This window comes from Rhinolophus ferrumequinum, chromosome 18 (genome assembly GCF_004115265.2).
Source record: "Rhinolophus ferrumequinum isolate MPI-CBG mRhiFer1 chromosome 18, mRhiFer1_v1.p, whole genome shotgun sequence".
Lineage (NCBI taxonomy): Eukaryota > Metazoa > Chordata > Mammalia > Chiroptera > Rhinolophidae > Rhinolophus > Rhinolophus ferrumequinum.
In genome coordinates, this window is record NC_046301.1 from 57,541,279 (window position 1) to 57,557,166 (window position 15,888).

The 15,888-nt window shown below is 43.7% G+C and overlaps 1 protein-coding gene across 1 annotated transcript in view; it reads right to left on the bottom strand.

Moving 5' to 3' along the window:
* Window positions 1-3,811: 3,811 nt before the first annotated feature.
* The window catches only part of ADGRE1 (adhesion G protein-coupled receptor E1), a 67,126-nt gene continuing 55,049 nt past the window's right edge, over window positions 3,812-15,888 (bottom strand). Inside the window, exons 21-27 of the mRNA XM_033134949.1 lie at window positions 15,551-15,745; window positions 14,017-14,252; window positions 10,558-10,624; window positions 7,850-7,941; window positions 7,148-7,316; window positions 6,925-7,029; window positions 3,812-4,707 (exon numbers count right to left, since the gene is read on the bottom strand). Coding sequence (XP_032990840.1) covers window positions 4,702-4,707; window positions 6,925-7,029; window positions 7,148-7,316; window positions 7,850-7,941; window positions 10,558-10,624; window positions 14,017-14,252; window positions 15,551-15,745 — 870 coding nt within the window. The 3' untranslated portion in view covers window positions 3,812-4,701. The remainder of the gene's footprint in view (window positions 4,708-6,924; window positions 7,030-7,147; window positions 7,317-7,849; window positions 7,942-10,557; window positions 10,625-14,016; window positions 14,253-15,550; window positions 15,746-15,888) is intronic.

The window sequence follows — 15,888 nt, forward strand, 5'->3', positions numbered from 1 at the left end:
TCCTTAATTCCCTGTGGGGGCCAGCTGTCCCTTCCCCAGAAAATTGGCCTCAGCCAAACAGGAGCTCTTATCACATCCCCACCACTAGGAGGGCTGGACACAGCCAGGAACTGACTGGCATAGGGATTAAAAAGGCCCCTTGCCTCCAAATGGGACGCGTGTTGAGTACAATCCACGCTCCAGAGATCTCCGTGGGATCAGGCTGAACCCATATCCTCCTGTGACCCCATGACCTCCTGGGACCTCCTGTGACAGGAGGAAGTCACTCCTGTGACTTCCCTCACTTTCTCTCTTCTCTTCAATGAGTCCTGGGCACCAAAATCCTTGTCTCAGGCTCTGCTCTCAGGGAACCTGACCTGAGTCGCCCATTGTCATCTGAGAAAGAGTAGTGCTCATAATGAAAGTACTACAGAGTATTGTCAGTGGAAACTTAAGCAAAAGGGCATTTGGGTGACTCTGCAGGAACAGGACTTTACAGCCACGTGCTGCCTCATAACGATGTTTTGGTCACCGATAAATTGCATGTACACTGGTGGTCCGTAAGATTACACCGTATCACCTCGGTGTTAGGAGGCGACGCCATCTATTACAGCTCTGTGAGTGCACTCTGTGGTGTTCCCACAACAACAAAATCGCCTATGTTTCTCAGAATGTATCCCTGTCATTAAGCGACGAAGACTGTATTTGTAAAACCAAGAGTCGTCCTTCAGGGGTTAGAATATCAGAATAGTGTCCTGCTACCGTGCAGTAGATTGACACACTCTCTTTCCTTGTCACATTCAATTAACAAACACGATTGAGTCAATCAGTGAACTGAATCTACTAGGTCACAGGCATAGAGATAAATCAGACAAGGAACTCATAGGAAAGCTGGAGACAAAACACATGAATATCTGATTATATTCAAACATGCTGAGTATTACAAATAAAAGATTGATAACTTTAGGTACAATGGAACAGAAATGTTAAGACTAGGAGGCAACTAGATGACTTAGAGCTGACGATGGAAAGCTTTTTTATGAGTAGATCTTATCTTTAAGTTATTGCTTTTCTAATGGGTTACTTTTGACAGTTTGGGAAAGTTTGACAGCTTTTGTGCAGTTATGTTGTTTTTTTCAACCAAACATTAAGGAAGAAATGTAAGCTTCCTCCCACTGAAAACTACTAGTAAGTTTAGAAGCATTTGAATAGTCTATGTTTGAAATTTACTCGAAGATGTTCATTACAGTATTGTTTAAGGTACTGAAAAGTTAGAAATTATGCAAACTCAGGTTAAATACATAATGGCACACGCATACCATAGATCACCATGGGGAAAAATAAAGTTCTGAAAGGTCTGATGAGTTGAAAAGTTGTTCATAGCGTGACAAGAGGGGAAAACAAATATTTCAAAATAACATAGGCGTACCTGTTGCAGGTCACCCTCATGACAATTTCCTATGTGGGCATGAGACATCTGGCACTGTCATGTTATGGTTTTCGCTATACCTGTAGGTAGATGTGACTCATGGATTATTATTAATAATCAAGTGTTTTAAAGCAAGGAATACCAAGGATATTGATCCAGTTCCTGAAAAGCCAGCTCTAAAGATGCTCCTAAAAGTTCATGATCAGGGCCAGGACTAGGGTGAGGGGAGAGAAGTTTTTGTGCCTGAAGACAGGCACAAAACTTAGGGAGTCACCGAAAATGAAGTAATTAACACGATGTCAATGCAACATTTTAAAACAACCAAAATCGATGTAAGAAAATCCATAAGTAAATTATCCAAACCCAAGAGGTAACAGTGCTATGCCAGGTCAAATGGAACCTACGACCACTTTTTAAATATATATATATATATATATATATTTTAATCAATTCATTTTATTGTCATATATTTTTTTTCCAAGTCAAGTTGTTGTCCTTTCAATCATAGTTGTGGAGGGTGCAGCTCAGCTCCAGGTCCAGTTGCCCTTGCTAGTTGCAGGGGGCGCAGCCCACCATCCCCCAGTTCGAGGAATCGAACTGGCAACCTTGTGGTTGAGAGCCCGTGCTCCAACCAACTGAGCCATCTGGTAGGCAGCACAGCTCAAGGTGCCGCGTTCAATCTTAGTTGCAGGGGACAGAGTCCACCATCCCTTACGGGACTCGAGGAGTTGAACCGGCAATCTTGTGGTTGAGAGCCCACTGGCCCATGTGGGAATCGAACCGGCAGCCTTCAGAGTTAGGAGCACGGAGCTCCAACTGCCTGAGCCACCAGGCCGGTCCTAAATATGTTTTTAATGGTTAATTGTTTTCTTGAAGTTGATTTTGAAATTATTGATGAGTTTGCTTCCATGCAAACCAAGAAAGTCAAGTTTTAATAAATTCTGATTTGGGGGCAAATAAAATATTTAAGTATAAAATAATGTTTTAAATTCTAATATTGTTACTTTTCCATTTTTCAATATTTTTTTTCAACTATTTTAATGTTTGGCGTGGAAAGCACATTGTAGGTTGTCAATAACTATCTCTTGAGAGAACAGAGCTGTATTTTTTTTGGACACAATAAATTATTTAGATTATAAGAGGGCAAAGTTATTTCACTTTATATTTATGGAGTTTGAGAACCATGCAGTTTTTATTCTGCGTCTCTTTTCTCCTTCCATTGGAGGCATGTGAGACCACAGGGGAAAGGAACTCACTAAGTGTAGCTCGACGTTGAAGAAAGAAAAATTCCTATAGTGGAGCTCACAACCTCATCCGCTTACCTTAGAAATATAGGGTTCCTTAAGGAGACTGTATTTTAGACCAACATGTAACACTATTGAGAGACAAAACCTTCTGCCAGTCTTCTGTGGAAAGAACTTTATTCAAACATTGTAGATTTACAGATCCTGGTAGCTAAGAGGAAGTGAAGAACCAAACCCTTTTCTTTGTATATTCCAAGTTGTTGCAATCAAATGCAAAATGTTGACAACCCATTGCCCTCCATATCACTGAGCATTTGCCACCAAAAAATGCTTCAGAGCAAACCACTCCTGAAACTCAGTGCCTTAAAACAATGATACTTGATTATTGAGCTGGGGTCTGTGGGTTGGCTGGGCAGGAGCTGATCGTGGCTGGGCCCTCTCATGTGACTACAGTCAGCTATAAGTTATCTAGGTAGCTGGTTAAGGGCAGGCTCAGCTGCTATAATGAGATGACTTAGCTCTCCTGCATTCGTTTCTCACATCCTTCTAGAAGGTTAGCCTGGGTATGGGCAAAGGGTCTGGAAGAGGAGCTCCCCAGTTAAGAGCTCAAAACCCAGTTCAGCCACCTATGGTTGTGTGAGGCTGGGGAAGTTACTTAACCACTCTGAGCCTCAGTTTTCTTGTCTTCAAAGTGGAGAGTAATCACTCATTCACTCTTTTATTCAACATATTTATGGAGAATCTACTAAATACAATTCTCTGTACTTAGTTCTCTGTACAGTCTAAGTTGGAGACACCCAAGAAAAAAAGAAATTATAATATAGGGTAGAAAGCATGAAGACTTAGGGGACACACAAAGGTGACATCCAATCCTTCTTCAGTAGATTCAAAGAATACTTTCTGGTTGAAGTGATTGACTACGCTGAGACTCAAAGAAAGGGTAGAAATTCGTCGAATTTTCAGGAAAGGTGTCCTACAAAGAGGGAATGGCAGGTGCAAAGTCCCAAATTCAACATTTCCTTTCTAGTTTTAAAGACAAGCTAGGCTATCAGAAAGGCAAAAAGAATATTCTAGAACATTCATTCACGCGTACAATACAAGTTCCCTAGGAATGTTGTTAAAAAGCAAGTTCTGGTTCAGCAGATCTGGGGTGGGGCTTGAGATCCTGCTTTTCTAACGAGGTGATGCTGACACTTCTGGGCCACAGACCACACTTTGAGTAGAGAGGAACTAGAGTGGCCATGGAGAGGAAGAATCGACGTTCAAAATTTTCATCTCCTTCTCTCCCTGGCACTCAAGATTTTATGGAGGATAGAGAGCAAGGCAGGATGGCAATAACTTTGTTAATAGGGTGAATCCTAGTCAAGTCATAAAAGAGTTTCTGGGAGGAAGGGAGATGTCTTCCCTGAAAGATCCCAGAAAACCAAAACTCTTTCCAAAGGCTGTTGTTATCAAATACTTCAACCTTCCATTAAATGCTAGAGTTCTGCTCGATCGACCACGCCTACTCACCAGCATAACTTTCAAGTGTTTGTGCCAAAGTAGCCTCTAGGTCTATGTGCTTTATTTATGCCCTGGGCTTGTCATTACAGTTTTACTGACTATTTCCTTAAAATCAGGAGTCTTTGTCGAAGGGTTAGTCAGTCAGTCAGCACATCACTGAGTGAGGGCCGCTGTGTCTGGCACATGACAGGTGCTGGAGAGGCACCCTTGGGAACACGCACCAACGATCTCAGGAGAAAACAAAATAGTAACCAGGTTATCTTGCTCATGCCATTGCACTGAGATCTCTTATTTCCACAAAACTCTGGAAAGTCAGAGTTGCAAAACCATGAAAGATGAAATAGTCATCCGGAAGAGAAACTAATTTCTCACTAGTACACGAAACCATGGGAAGACTTCCCCACCCATCCACGCTCTGAATTGCCTACAGAGTTCTGGGGCTGACGAGGTCCTGTATTTCTGCATTAGGCGGGGAAGGGGAAACTTCAGGGTAGACACCTGCTTTCCTTGAATGTTGCTCCACAGCGTATTTGAAAAGAAAGGACTTTAACCCTGTGAGAGAGAAGTCAGAATCAGCGGCAGCAGTAGTACAAATATGATTTCAGGGGTCATATCCATAAGGGGCATGGGTCTTATAAATTCAGAGAGAGATAAATACGGCAACAAAGACTATAAGGATAAACATTAAAATGTTAACAGTGATTATCCCTAGCGGGTCGGGCACCATTGACAAACTCAAGAGCCATTCTCTCTCTCTTTTTAAAATTAATTAATTAATTAATTAATTAAAAATTAAGCTTATTGGGGTGACAATTGTTAGTAAAGTTACATAGATTTCAGGTGTACAATTCTGTATTACATCATCTATAAATCCCATTGTGTGTTCACCACCCAGAGTCAGTTCTCCTTCCATCACCATGTATTTGATCCCCTTTAACCCTCATCTACCACCCCCTACCCCCTTTACCCTCTGGTAACCACTAAACTATTGTCTGTGTCAAGAGCCATTCTCAATCTCTTCACCAATGATAACTCCTGCTCTAGAAACTAGAAAGTCAAATACTTGATTTGTCAAATTCTTTTGTAATTATGGGTGGTCCCGTGATGAAATTCTGACCAATTAGGTGAAAGGGAAATCTGCTGAAGGGTTTCCAGCAAAGGTTTTATTTCCTGTTAACGGGAGAGGAATGAAAGGAGAGTCTGCCACTTCTGCTCCACCCCTTTTCTTCCAGCCTTGAACGTGGTTGTGATTGCTGGGGCTATAGCAGCCCTCTTGAAACCATGAAAATAATTTGATGAAAGGCCAACATGCTGCTAGTGGAATGGAAAATCAGGGAGAGTCTAGATCTTTTATAATACCACTCCCAGCAACCTAACTCTGGGCTTTGATTCTTAGAAGAAGAAGAATTCTCTATTTATTTAAGCCACTGGATCTTAGTTACTTGTGCTTGGAATATATTAGTGAAAAAAATAAGACATTCTAGTAGGGGATAGAAGACCATGAATAATAAAATAAGAAAGTTATAGTATGCTAGAAAGTGGAAAGTTCTATGAAAAGAAAGTCAGGACAAGAGGGCAGGGTACAAGAGGAGGAAGCAGTATAAAATAAGAGTTGTCAGAGGAAACACCATTGATAAGAAATGATTGGAACAAAGATTTGAAGGAGATGAGGGAAGTGGGGGAGTTGGCCAAGTGAGTACCAGGACAACAACATTCAAGACAGAATGAGCTTCCAGTTCAAAGTTTCTAAGAAGGAAGTGAGCCTGGCATGTTTGAAGAATCCTGAGTAGGCTGGTATGGATGGAGCGAAGTGAAGGGTGGATTAATAGAAGACGAGGTCAGGGAGGAAAAGACAGTCAGATCAGGCAGGGCTTTGCGGGCCCTCAGGAGGACTTTGGCTTTTACTCTGAGTAAGTGAGAGCCATGGAATCTTATAGGCAGAGAAATGAGGTGACCAGACTCAGGGGCTCACATGCGCCCTCTGGTGGCTGCAGGGAGAACAGACCAAAGGTGGGAAAGGGAAAAAAGGCAAGAGGGAAGCAGGGAGACTCCTTATGAGACTATTTCCATAATCCTGGCAGGAGATAATAGGACTTGCACTAGAATAGAAGCAGTAAAGGAAAAGAGAAGTGGTCAGATTCTGGATACATTTTGAAGAAGAGTCAACAGGACTTACTGATGGGTTGGAGACGGAGGGTGAGAAGCAAAGCAGAGTTAAGAACAACTCCACGGCTTCATGCTGAGCAACAGAAGGAGAGAGGACCCTCCTTGGAAATGGGAGGTGAGGGGATGAAGCTCAATTTTGAACACGTTACATTTGTGACATCTGGTAGACATTTAAGTGGGGGTATCTGGTAGGTGGTTGGTTATGTGAAGCTTGGACAATTAACTTCGTGAACTTTCTACTGTGTAAGTACATGGTGGAAAGTTCGCGAATTTAATTGTCTGACCTTTTCATATGTGTCTAGAACTCAGGAGAGGGGGCAGGTTCCCTCACTGATTAATGAATAGAAGAAGATTCTTAACGTATGTTCATTTTATATCTGTATGAGTCATTATTTTATGTTTTTTAGGTCACATAGCTACTAAGGGGGAAGAGCTGGGATTTAAACCCAAGCAGCCTGGTTCCCGAACCACACACTAATACATGAGCTAATGCACATGGATATGCTTAGCTCACAGTAGGTACTCAATGCACAGCCATGTCTGACACTGCGAAGCAGCAGGCATTCTGTTCAATCAGAACATGCATCAAACGCTGTCTCTCACCGTCTTGGAAGTGGAGGGGATGGACAACAGTAAGATCCCTGAGGTCTGGGACTGCGACCTGGCTTTGGTCTTCCTGGTAATCCATCTCCAGTATTCTTCCCGTACCTGGAGGTGGTCACAGAACACAGGAGATGAGTCACTCCCAGATGCAGGATGTGTGTGGGCACAGGCACATCCCCTGGAAGGAGGGGGAGTTAGTGGCGGGGGGACAATAGCTTTGTACCTGGCGGCTGAGCAGACAGTGAATGAGAAAGATGAAGGCTCCCTGCAGGCTGTTGATGATGGTGAACAGGTAGGCCATGACACTGGCCACAGGTCCGATCTGGAAAATGCCCAACACCCAGGAGCACCCCAAGATGAAGAGCTGGGCAAAGGCCTTGAATGTCAGCAACCTGGGGGAGAAGATTTGCAGAGAATAAGGTGCTGAGAGGTGGCTGTTGTCCTTAGGGGCCACGCTCCCAAGAATGGTCCGAGGCTGCCACCCTGTGACCCACCACCTGGGTGGGAATAAAAATGGGGCAGAGTCTCCAAGCCTAGAGGTAGGGAAAGTGAATCTTACAGGCATTAAAAGTATACACACATAAGTATGCACAGAAGAACTAGAAAATGTATTAATAGGTTCAATATATGAAAACACTCACTCTCCCTAGTAACTGTGGTAAATGCTGCATAAGCCACATAAAGTGCACAATATTAATATCCCCATTCTACAGGTGAGGAAACTGAGTTTCAGAGAGGTTATATAACTTGCCTAAGGTCACACAGCATGTCAGTGGCAGACCTGGAGTTTGAGTCCCCAGATGTAGATACTGTGCTGTTCTGTCTTAGGCACAGGACCAGGCATACAAAAGGTACTCAGTGAACATTTGTGGGAAGAAGGAAGGGAGGCTGGAAAAGGAGAGGAAAGAAATACGGGAGCGTGCACCTGGTGTTTTTGAGAGTTGAGACTTCAGCATTGACACTGGAAAGCTTCTGCTTCAGTATACATAACGTCCAAGACAGAAGGATGGAATTGATCTACAAAGTGAAGCAGAAAGGATTGAGAGACTGGATATACAAACTTAAAGGGGAAAAAACGGAACAAGCATTGCTAAGAGACCCATTTAAATTACAGTTGGGACGCTATTCTGGAAGTGGGGCCTCTGCATATCTTGAGCCTCAATTCTCAGAGCTGCTCTTCTGTTGCTAACCTGTTGCTAAACTCAGCTCAAGGCTGAGACAATAAACATGCTGGAACAACAACTGCTGCCTGGACACCTACGGACTTGACCTCCTCCTTGTAGTTTTCACCCTCCTTGTTTGTGTATTGGAACTAACCAAACCTTGTTAACCTAGCCAGCAACCAACCCTTCATTCGCAGAAAAGAATTACACTTTCTGGTTTTTACCTTTATAAACCCTGCCTTTCCTTGTTCTTCCCCAGGTTGCTACCTGAATCTGTATCTCCTGGGCTGCAGTTCCTTTTGTTCAAATAAATGCTTTTTATTTTTAATTACAATCTAAAATTAATTTTGGTCAGCAAACAGACAATGGCCAGACCATCTTTAAAAGCAGAAGTCTGACCCACGGCCTGTAGTAACCACTCCAGGGAGCCCAGCAATAACTCCTATAGCACCTAACCCCAAATGGCTGGGACTTGATTAAGCCATTGATAGCCTATTGATAGCCTCTCTACTTTCTGTCCCTGCTTCCAACTTAGGAGAAAGCCAATATGCCTAACCAATTACACAGGATGCCCTGCTTTTAGTTAGCCCACCTATAGGGTTCCCTACAGCCTCCAATCAGGGCACACCTGAAGCTTCCCCTTTTTTCCTCTGTAAAGCTTTCTCACTCCTTTGCCTGCTTTTGAGTCTCTAACAAATGCAAGTCATGGTGGCTGGCTCCCTTACTATAGCAATCTCCAAATAAATAGCCTTTGCTTGTTCTCATTTGGGTGATATTCATTTATTTCCACTGGATGCAACTGGGAAGTTAGAATCAAGATCAGTGCCCTGTTATGGGTTAAATTGTGTCCCCCAAAATGATATGTGGAGTCCCTAACCCCCAGGACCACAATGTGACCTTACTTGAAGATCGGATCTTTACAGAGGTTATCAAATTAAAACAAGGTCATAAGGGTGGGCCCTTATCCATATGACTTATCCATACAATGTCCTTCTGAAACAGGGAAATTTGGACACAGAGACAGACATGCACAGAAAGAAGATGATGAAGAGACGCAGGGAAAAGACAGACCTCTACAAGCCTAAGCCTAGCAGTTGGAGAGAAGACTGGAACAGAAGCTTCTCTAAGATCTTCAGAGAGATTCTGGCCCTGCCGACTCCTTGATTTCAGACATCTGGCCTCCAGAACTGAAACAATAAAAGTCTGTTGTTCTAAGCTACCCAGCTTGTGATACTTTGTTCTGACAGCCCTGGGAAACTAATACATACCCATCCAAATCTGATAGAGGTCAGAGAAAAACCCTCTGAAAGAATACAACTACAAGAATTCCCAAGACTTAGAATGGTCAAATATGAACTCACAATCAACAATTACAAGTGACACAAGGAAACAAGACACCATGAGTCAGAAGAAACATCATCTTGCAGGACTGCAGAATCTGGACTGGAGGCAAGGAGGCAAGGAGACAGTGCTCAGGCTTCCCAGAGGAGACTGGTGGTTGCCAGGGGCTGGGGGGAGAGCAATGGGGGACGTTGGTCTAAAGTTACAAAGTTTCAGTTATGCAAGACGAGTAAGTTCTGGAGAGCTAATGCAAAGCATGGTGACTATAGTTAACATTTTGTCGTATTGTTAGAATTGGCTAAAGGGGTAGATTTTAAGTGTTCTACCTGCCATTTTCCTACATGATGGATCTTGAGGGTATTATGCTAATGAAATAAGTCAGATGGAAAAGGACAAAAACCATGTTTCAGTCATAGGCAGAAAATGAAACAAAAAGTAACAAACTAACAAAACAAAACAAAAACAAACTAAATAGACACAGACAACAGAATGGTGGTTACCAGAGGGGCAGTGGGTGGGTAGAGGCAGGGCGAATTGGGTAAAGGGGGTCAAATATATGGTAATGGAAGGAAACTAGACTTTTGGTGGTGAGCAACAGATGTCATATTATAATGTTGTATACCTGAAATTTGTATAACGCTACTAACCAATGTTACCTCAATAAATTTATCTTAAAAAAAAAAGGTAACTATATGAGATGATGGAAATGTTAATTAGCTTGACGGTGCTGATCATTTAACGATGGGTACCTATATCAAAACATCAAGTTGTTCACCTTAAACATATACAATTTTTATTTGCAATTATACCTCAAAAAAGCTGGGGGGAAAATCTTTCTACCTTTTCTCTCATTCAACATCTGTGCTCAGAAGAGATTGATAGACCCCTTCTTACTGAAACAGAGGACAAAGAAGACTGTGGTCCCTCCCAGGGGATTTATCTGTTGCATAGAAAGAATCATGCGTCAAAGAAATTATGCTTGAACTTGGAAATCTCAAGAATGAAGGATCAAAAGGGAGAACATGACAGAGGAATAAGTGACTTCGGCTCTGCAACTTCCATTGGCGCTTCCTGATCCCTTGGGTCAGGTCCCGCCTCCAGAACCCATGGCATCAAGCAACTTGCTTACCAGTATGATTGCGCAAACTGGCCCCAGGAAACTCCAGATAAACCCTGTCTCCGTATTCAGCCAGCAGCTATGGAGAGAAACAGAAGAAGTCTGTGCTTGTCTCAGAGTCTTGACCTTAGAATTAATTACGCATGCCCTGCCAAACGCACTGATGGAAGAGAATATTGGGAGATGAAAACGCTCACGATGGGACAGGTCACATTTCAGTTTTCTTGGAACCTGGCAAATCCTTTCTGACCCTCCTGCCATAAATATTCCTGAAAGATTCACTTAGTACCCCAGGTAGAGCCCATGCTCAATTTATAACCTTTATAATCCCATTTCCCTCTTTCCAGAACTTTCCACTGGCACACTTTGTCATTCAAATCTCAACTCAAATGTCTCCTCCTCTGAAAAGCCACTCCTGACTCTCCCTAGCTAAGTATCCTGTCCCTAACTCCTGGCCCTTATCTAGCAGAGCTTGCTGCCTTTTGTGTTTTTTTTTATAGCATCTATCAGTATCACAAATATCTTGTTCAGTTTTTCGTTTACTAGTCAATTGTCCATCTTCCCCTACTAGACTATGAGCTGCACAAGAATGTGGACGTTGAATGCTTTGTTATCTCTGAAGACCCAGCATTCGGTACGAAGCCTTGCGTGGTCAAGGCATTCCATACTTGAAAGGAACGAGCTTGCCATTTGCCACAATATGGATGGCCCTTGAGGGTGTTATGCTAAGTGAGATAGTCAGAGGAAGACAAATACTACATGATCTCACTTATATGTGGAATCTTAAAAAACCAAAAACCGAGCACATAGATACAGAGAACAGATGAGCGGTTGCCAAAGGTGGGGAGTGGGAGTGGGCAAAATGGGTGAAGGGGGTCAAGAGCTACAAACTTCCAGTTATAAAATTAATAAGTCCTGGGGGTGTAATTACAGCATGGCAACTATACATATTATTATAACACTATAGTGCATATTTTACAGTTGCTAAAAAAAGTAAATCTGAAAATTTCTGATCACAAGAAACATTCTGTAGCTAGGTGAGACGACAGATCAGACTTATTGTGGTGATGTGACCATTTTGCAATATGTATAAAATAGCGAATCATGTTGTGCACCTGAAACTAATATACTGTTGTATGTCAATTATATAACAAAAACTTTAAAAAATAAATATAAAAAAATGAAGGAGGAGTGGGGGGAAGGAAGGAAAAAAGGAAGAGTGTACTGCCTCTTTCCATCATGCCTCTAGTAAGGTATTTGCTGTTTTCACCACCCAGCAACCGTTCCACTACTTTCAGTAATGGCACCCCAATATTCCTTTAGCAGAAGTACTCCTCCCTCCACAAAAGAAGGAAAATAATCAAGTTTGGCCAACCGCATTTTCTCTCCTTGGCATGTGAATCTCCCGTAGTGGAGTGACACATGGCGACAAAAGGTTTGCAATATGAGAAGACACTGTCCTTACCCTTTCGGGAATGACCACTCCAGCAAATGCTGGCCAGTTCCCTATCAGTGTCTAGCTCTCTGCTTGGGGGCATCAGAATAAAAGTGCTTGAAAGTTTGTTTTCCTGGGTATAGCTCTCAACCATTGGCCGGTGAGAGGAAGTTGGCGGATAAATACACCAGCTCCCCCACCTCTTAGACGGGATAACGGTGGTGCACACTCTACACTGTCTCCCGTTGGTACCCAGGGCATTGACCCCCGTTACTCACAGCAAGGCCTGCTCATGAATGCACCTCGCACTTGCTCCCGGTCTTCGCTGTCTCACTTCCCCACTACTTTCCTAGTGCTTCCGAAGGTCATCTCAAATCCTTGTCAATGCTGTTCTCTTCTAAAACTGTTTCCCTCTGCCAACAAGGTATTCTTCAAATGTCATGTCCCCCTAGTTTCCCCTCCTTCCAGTCCAGTCCATCTGTTCTCCAAACACAGCTCGAGCTCCCCCTCACCTGTGTCCTCACCTCTGTTGCCACTCCCTTTCCTCTTTGCCTGTGTACGTTTCAATAGAGCTCAAGGCCCTCTCAAGTTCTCCCTCCTCCAGGAAGCGTTCTGTGAACGTCCCGGTTCCCACATGCCACGTCATCACAGCAGCCTTGCGTTGTCACCACCATCTCCTGACCAGGCAGTCAGACCTGAATTCAGCTTGGACACTTCCTAGCTATGTGACCCTGGCAAGTTCTGTAACTAGGCTGAGCCTCAATTTCCTCTGTAGCTCCCATTTATTAAGCTGTTATTTTACGTACTATTGATCTCAGGGCCACCATGTACAACAGCACCGGTTGTGCACTGCACAAATCCAGGGGACAGTATTTATACTGTACACAGTGAAGACTCCTAGTCTTAACACAGGATTGTTGTTGAGAAGTAACAGAGATAATATGGTTGTAAAGCTTACAGGATTTAGGTTATGATGGGTGATCACTTAGTTTGAATTCCTTTCTCTTACCCCTTATCTCATGACCTTTCTTGAAGTATTGGCAGACAGGGAGGAAACCTGGACATTTAATGCCCGAACACAGCACAGCAAAGTTCCTATAGCATGGGGTGATAAATGGGGGCCCTGGGATTAGAAAGAACCAGATTCATGTTTCCATGCTGTGCCTTTCTTATTGTCCTGGTGAGAAAGTCTTTCATCTCTCTGAGCCTCAGTTTCCTCATCTGTAAATTAGAGCAGCAACACTGTCTGAAGGGTATGTCATAGGATTAAATGAAATAACACAGTGAGTCTCTGCCCTATCCACATACTGCTTGTCCTATTATTTACCTAATCTTTCCCCCTCAAAACTGACTCACTTTTGTTACTTATACAATGGAATTATGTCTGTGAAATCATGAGTTTGGTATGCCGGCAACTTTTTTCTAATGCCCTATGAAATAAATACAAAAACAATTTTTTTAAAATTAGTACTTACCGGCATCTCGCACGGAACCATGTAACAAACATATTTTGCTTTAAAACAAACAACAGTAATAATAATGGTTATAATAATGGCAAGAGTAAGGCTTTACTCTGCGCCAGACACTGTTCTAGATGTTTTGCTGATAATAACTAATTTAACCCTCACAACGACACTATGATGTAAGCATTGTTATTTGCGCCCATTTTATAGATGAGAACATGGAAGCATGCAGAGGTTAAGTAACTTACCCAAGATAGCACAGCTAGAAAGTAAGTGGAGCCAGGACTCAAACCCAAGCAGGTTGGCTCCAAAGTCCATGATTTTAAAACTTTACAATCAAGTCCACTGTTTACATCACCACCATTCATCTATAATGAAAACAGTGGCTCCTGAAATTGTGCAGTGCACAACTGTGTTACTGTACATGGCAGCCCCGAGACCAACAGTACATAAAGAGCTCAATAAATGGTAGCCACACAACTCATATTATCATTGCTCTTCTTGTGGTTCATGTACATATCATCAGGAACCCTGGCAGCAGGGTCTTCCAGGAGAGAGGGGGGTGTCACTCACAGATTATGCATCCCGTAGCCCTGTGGCTGTACGCTGGCGGAGATGAGCACCACCAGCCCTGGGACCCCATAGGCAAAGGCACAGAGGTACAGCATCTTGATGTTGCGTGAGCTGAAGTAATTCACCACCTTCAGGTTCCTGACCATAAGGAAGAGCATCATGGCTTCTATCAGCATCCAGAAGAAGCAGGCGAGGAAAAGGTAGTGCAGAAAGCCCGCGATGATGGCGCAGCCCACCTGGAGAGGAGAAGCATGCGCACTCAGGATCCTCACCTCCCTGCCTCCAAGGAGCAGGTTCAGAGGAAGAGGGCAGGGGAGGGCCTTCTGTGATTGGCATTCCCCTAAACACTGCCCATGCATTCATTCGACAAATATTTATAGAGATATTCTTTACCACAGGTGGCACCATCCCTTTGGTAGGGTGACTGATGGTCCTGGTTTGCCTGGGACTGAGTTATCCCAGGACACGTGACTGTCAAAGCTAAAGCTGGGAGAATTTTGGGGGAGAAACGAGTAGACGATCACCCTACTTTAGGAGACGTTTGAATATGTGGGGGCGGGGGTGGGTCCTGCAAACTACAGCCATTGGGCTGGCTGCCTGTTTTGTAAGTAATGTTTCATGGCCACACAGCCACGCCCGTCTATGTATTCTCTATGGCTATTTTCACGCTATAACAGCAGAGTTGAGTAGTTATGACAAAGACTGTAGGATCTACAAAGCCGCAAATACTTATATCTGTGTCTTCATAGAAAAAGTTTGCCCACCCTTGGTCACACGATGGGAGTGGGGTATCCCACTAGCATTTAGTTCTCAAAGGGCTGGGACGCTAAACACCCCACAGTGAGAGGGGAAGCTGTGCCCAGAGAATGGGGCGGCACCCAACACGTTAGCAGTGCTCCTTTGGGAAAACCCCGAGAGCCTAGCATGTTTCTGGCACACTTCTGGAGGTAAACTGGCCAAAATTCTTGCTCTCGTGGGGCACACAGTCTAGTGGCAAAAGTAGGTACACAAGTAAAACAACAAATAATCGATATGGTTTCAAGTAAGTGCTGGGAAAGAAAGCAGAATAAAGTGATAAGTAGAGCTTCTCCGCTGTAGCAGTAGTGACAGTTGTAACATTATCGCCAGATTATTTTCTGTTGTGGGGGCTTGTCCTGTGTACTACAGGATGTTTAGCAGCATCCCTGGCCTGCACCCACTAAATGCCAGCAGCACCCCCACCTAGTGGTGACAACCAATAATGTCTTCAAATAGGGCCAAGTGTCCCCTAGGGGGCAGAATCATCCCAAGTGAGAACCAATGGTTTAAAGAGTAATAGGAGGGACCGCCACAGTAGACGATTTTAAACTGAGACCTATGACAAGAAGGAGTCAACCAGGTGAGGTGCTGGAGGATGACTATTATGAAAAGAGGGCATAGCACGTTCAAAGGTCCTGAGGCGGGGACTACTATAGAAGGTGTTGGGTAGGGATGAGCAGAGGCAGATGTGGAGATGATGGGGCTGGACGGGGGCATAGTCTGAGGGATGTGAGACCTGGTTGTCCGTCTTGTCTACACTGGTGAGAAAGAGAATCTTAGCCAAGAAGAGGCACACGCAGAGATGCAGGTGGAGGTAAGTGTTGTGGTTACGGATGGCTCGACACAGCAGGAAGGTGGCGATGGCCAAGACGAGACACACCAGGGAGATGATCATGCCCACGTGGCTAATGATATACAAGGAGAACTCCATCTGTCAGGAAAGAGATACGCCATTCAGACAGAGACCAACATTCCTCCAAGCAGGAAAAGGAATTATCCAGACTTCTTACTGACTTGGGCAGAAAGAGCCTGGGGACCTTTCCTCCCTCTGACACTCAGAGTACACTAGATATT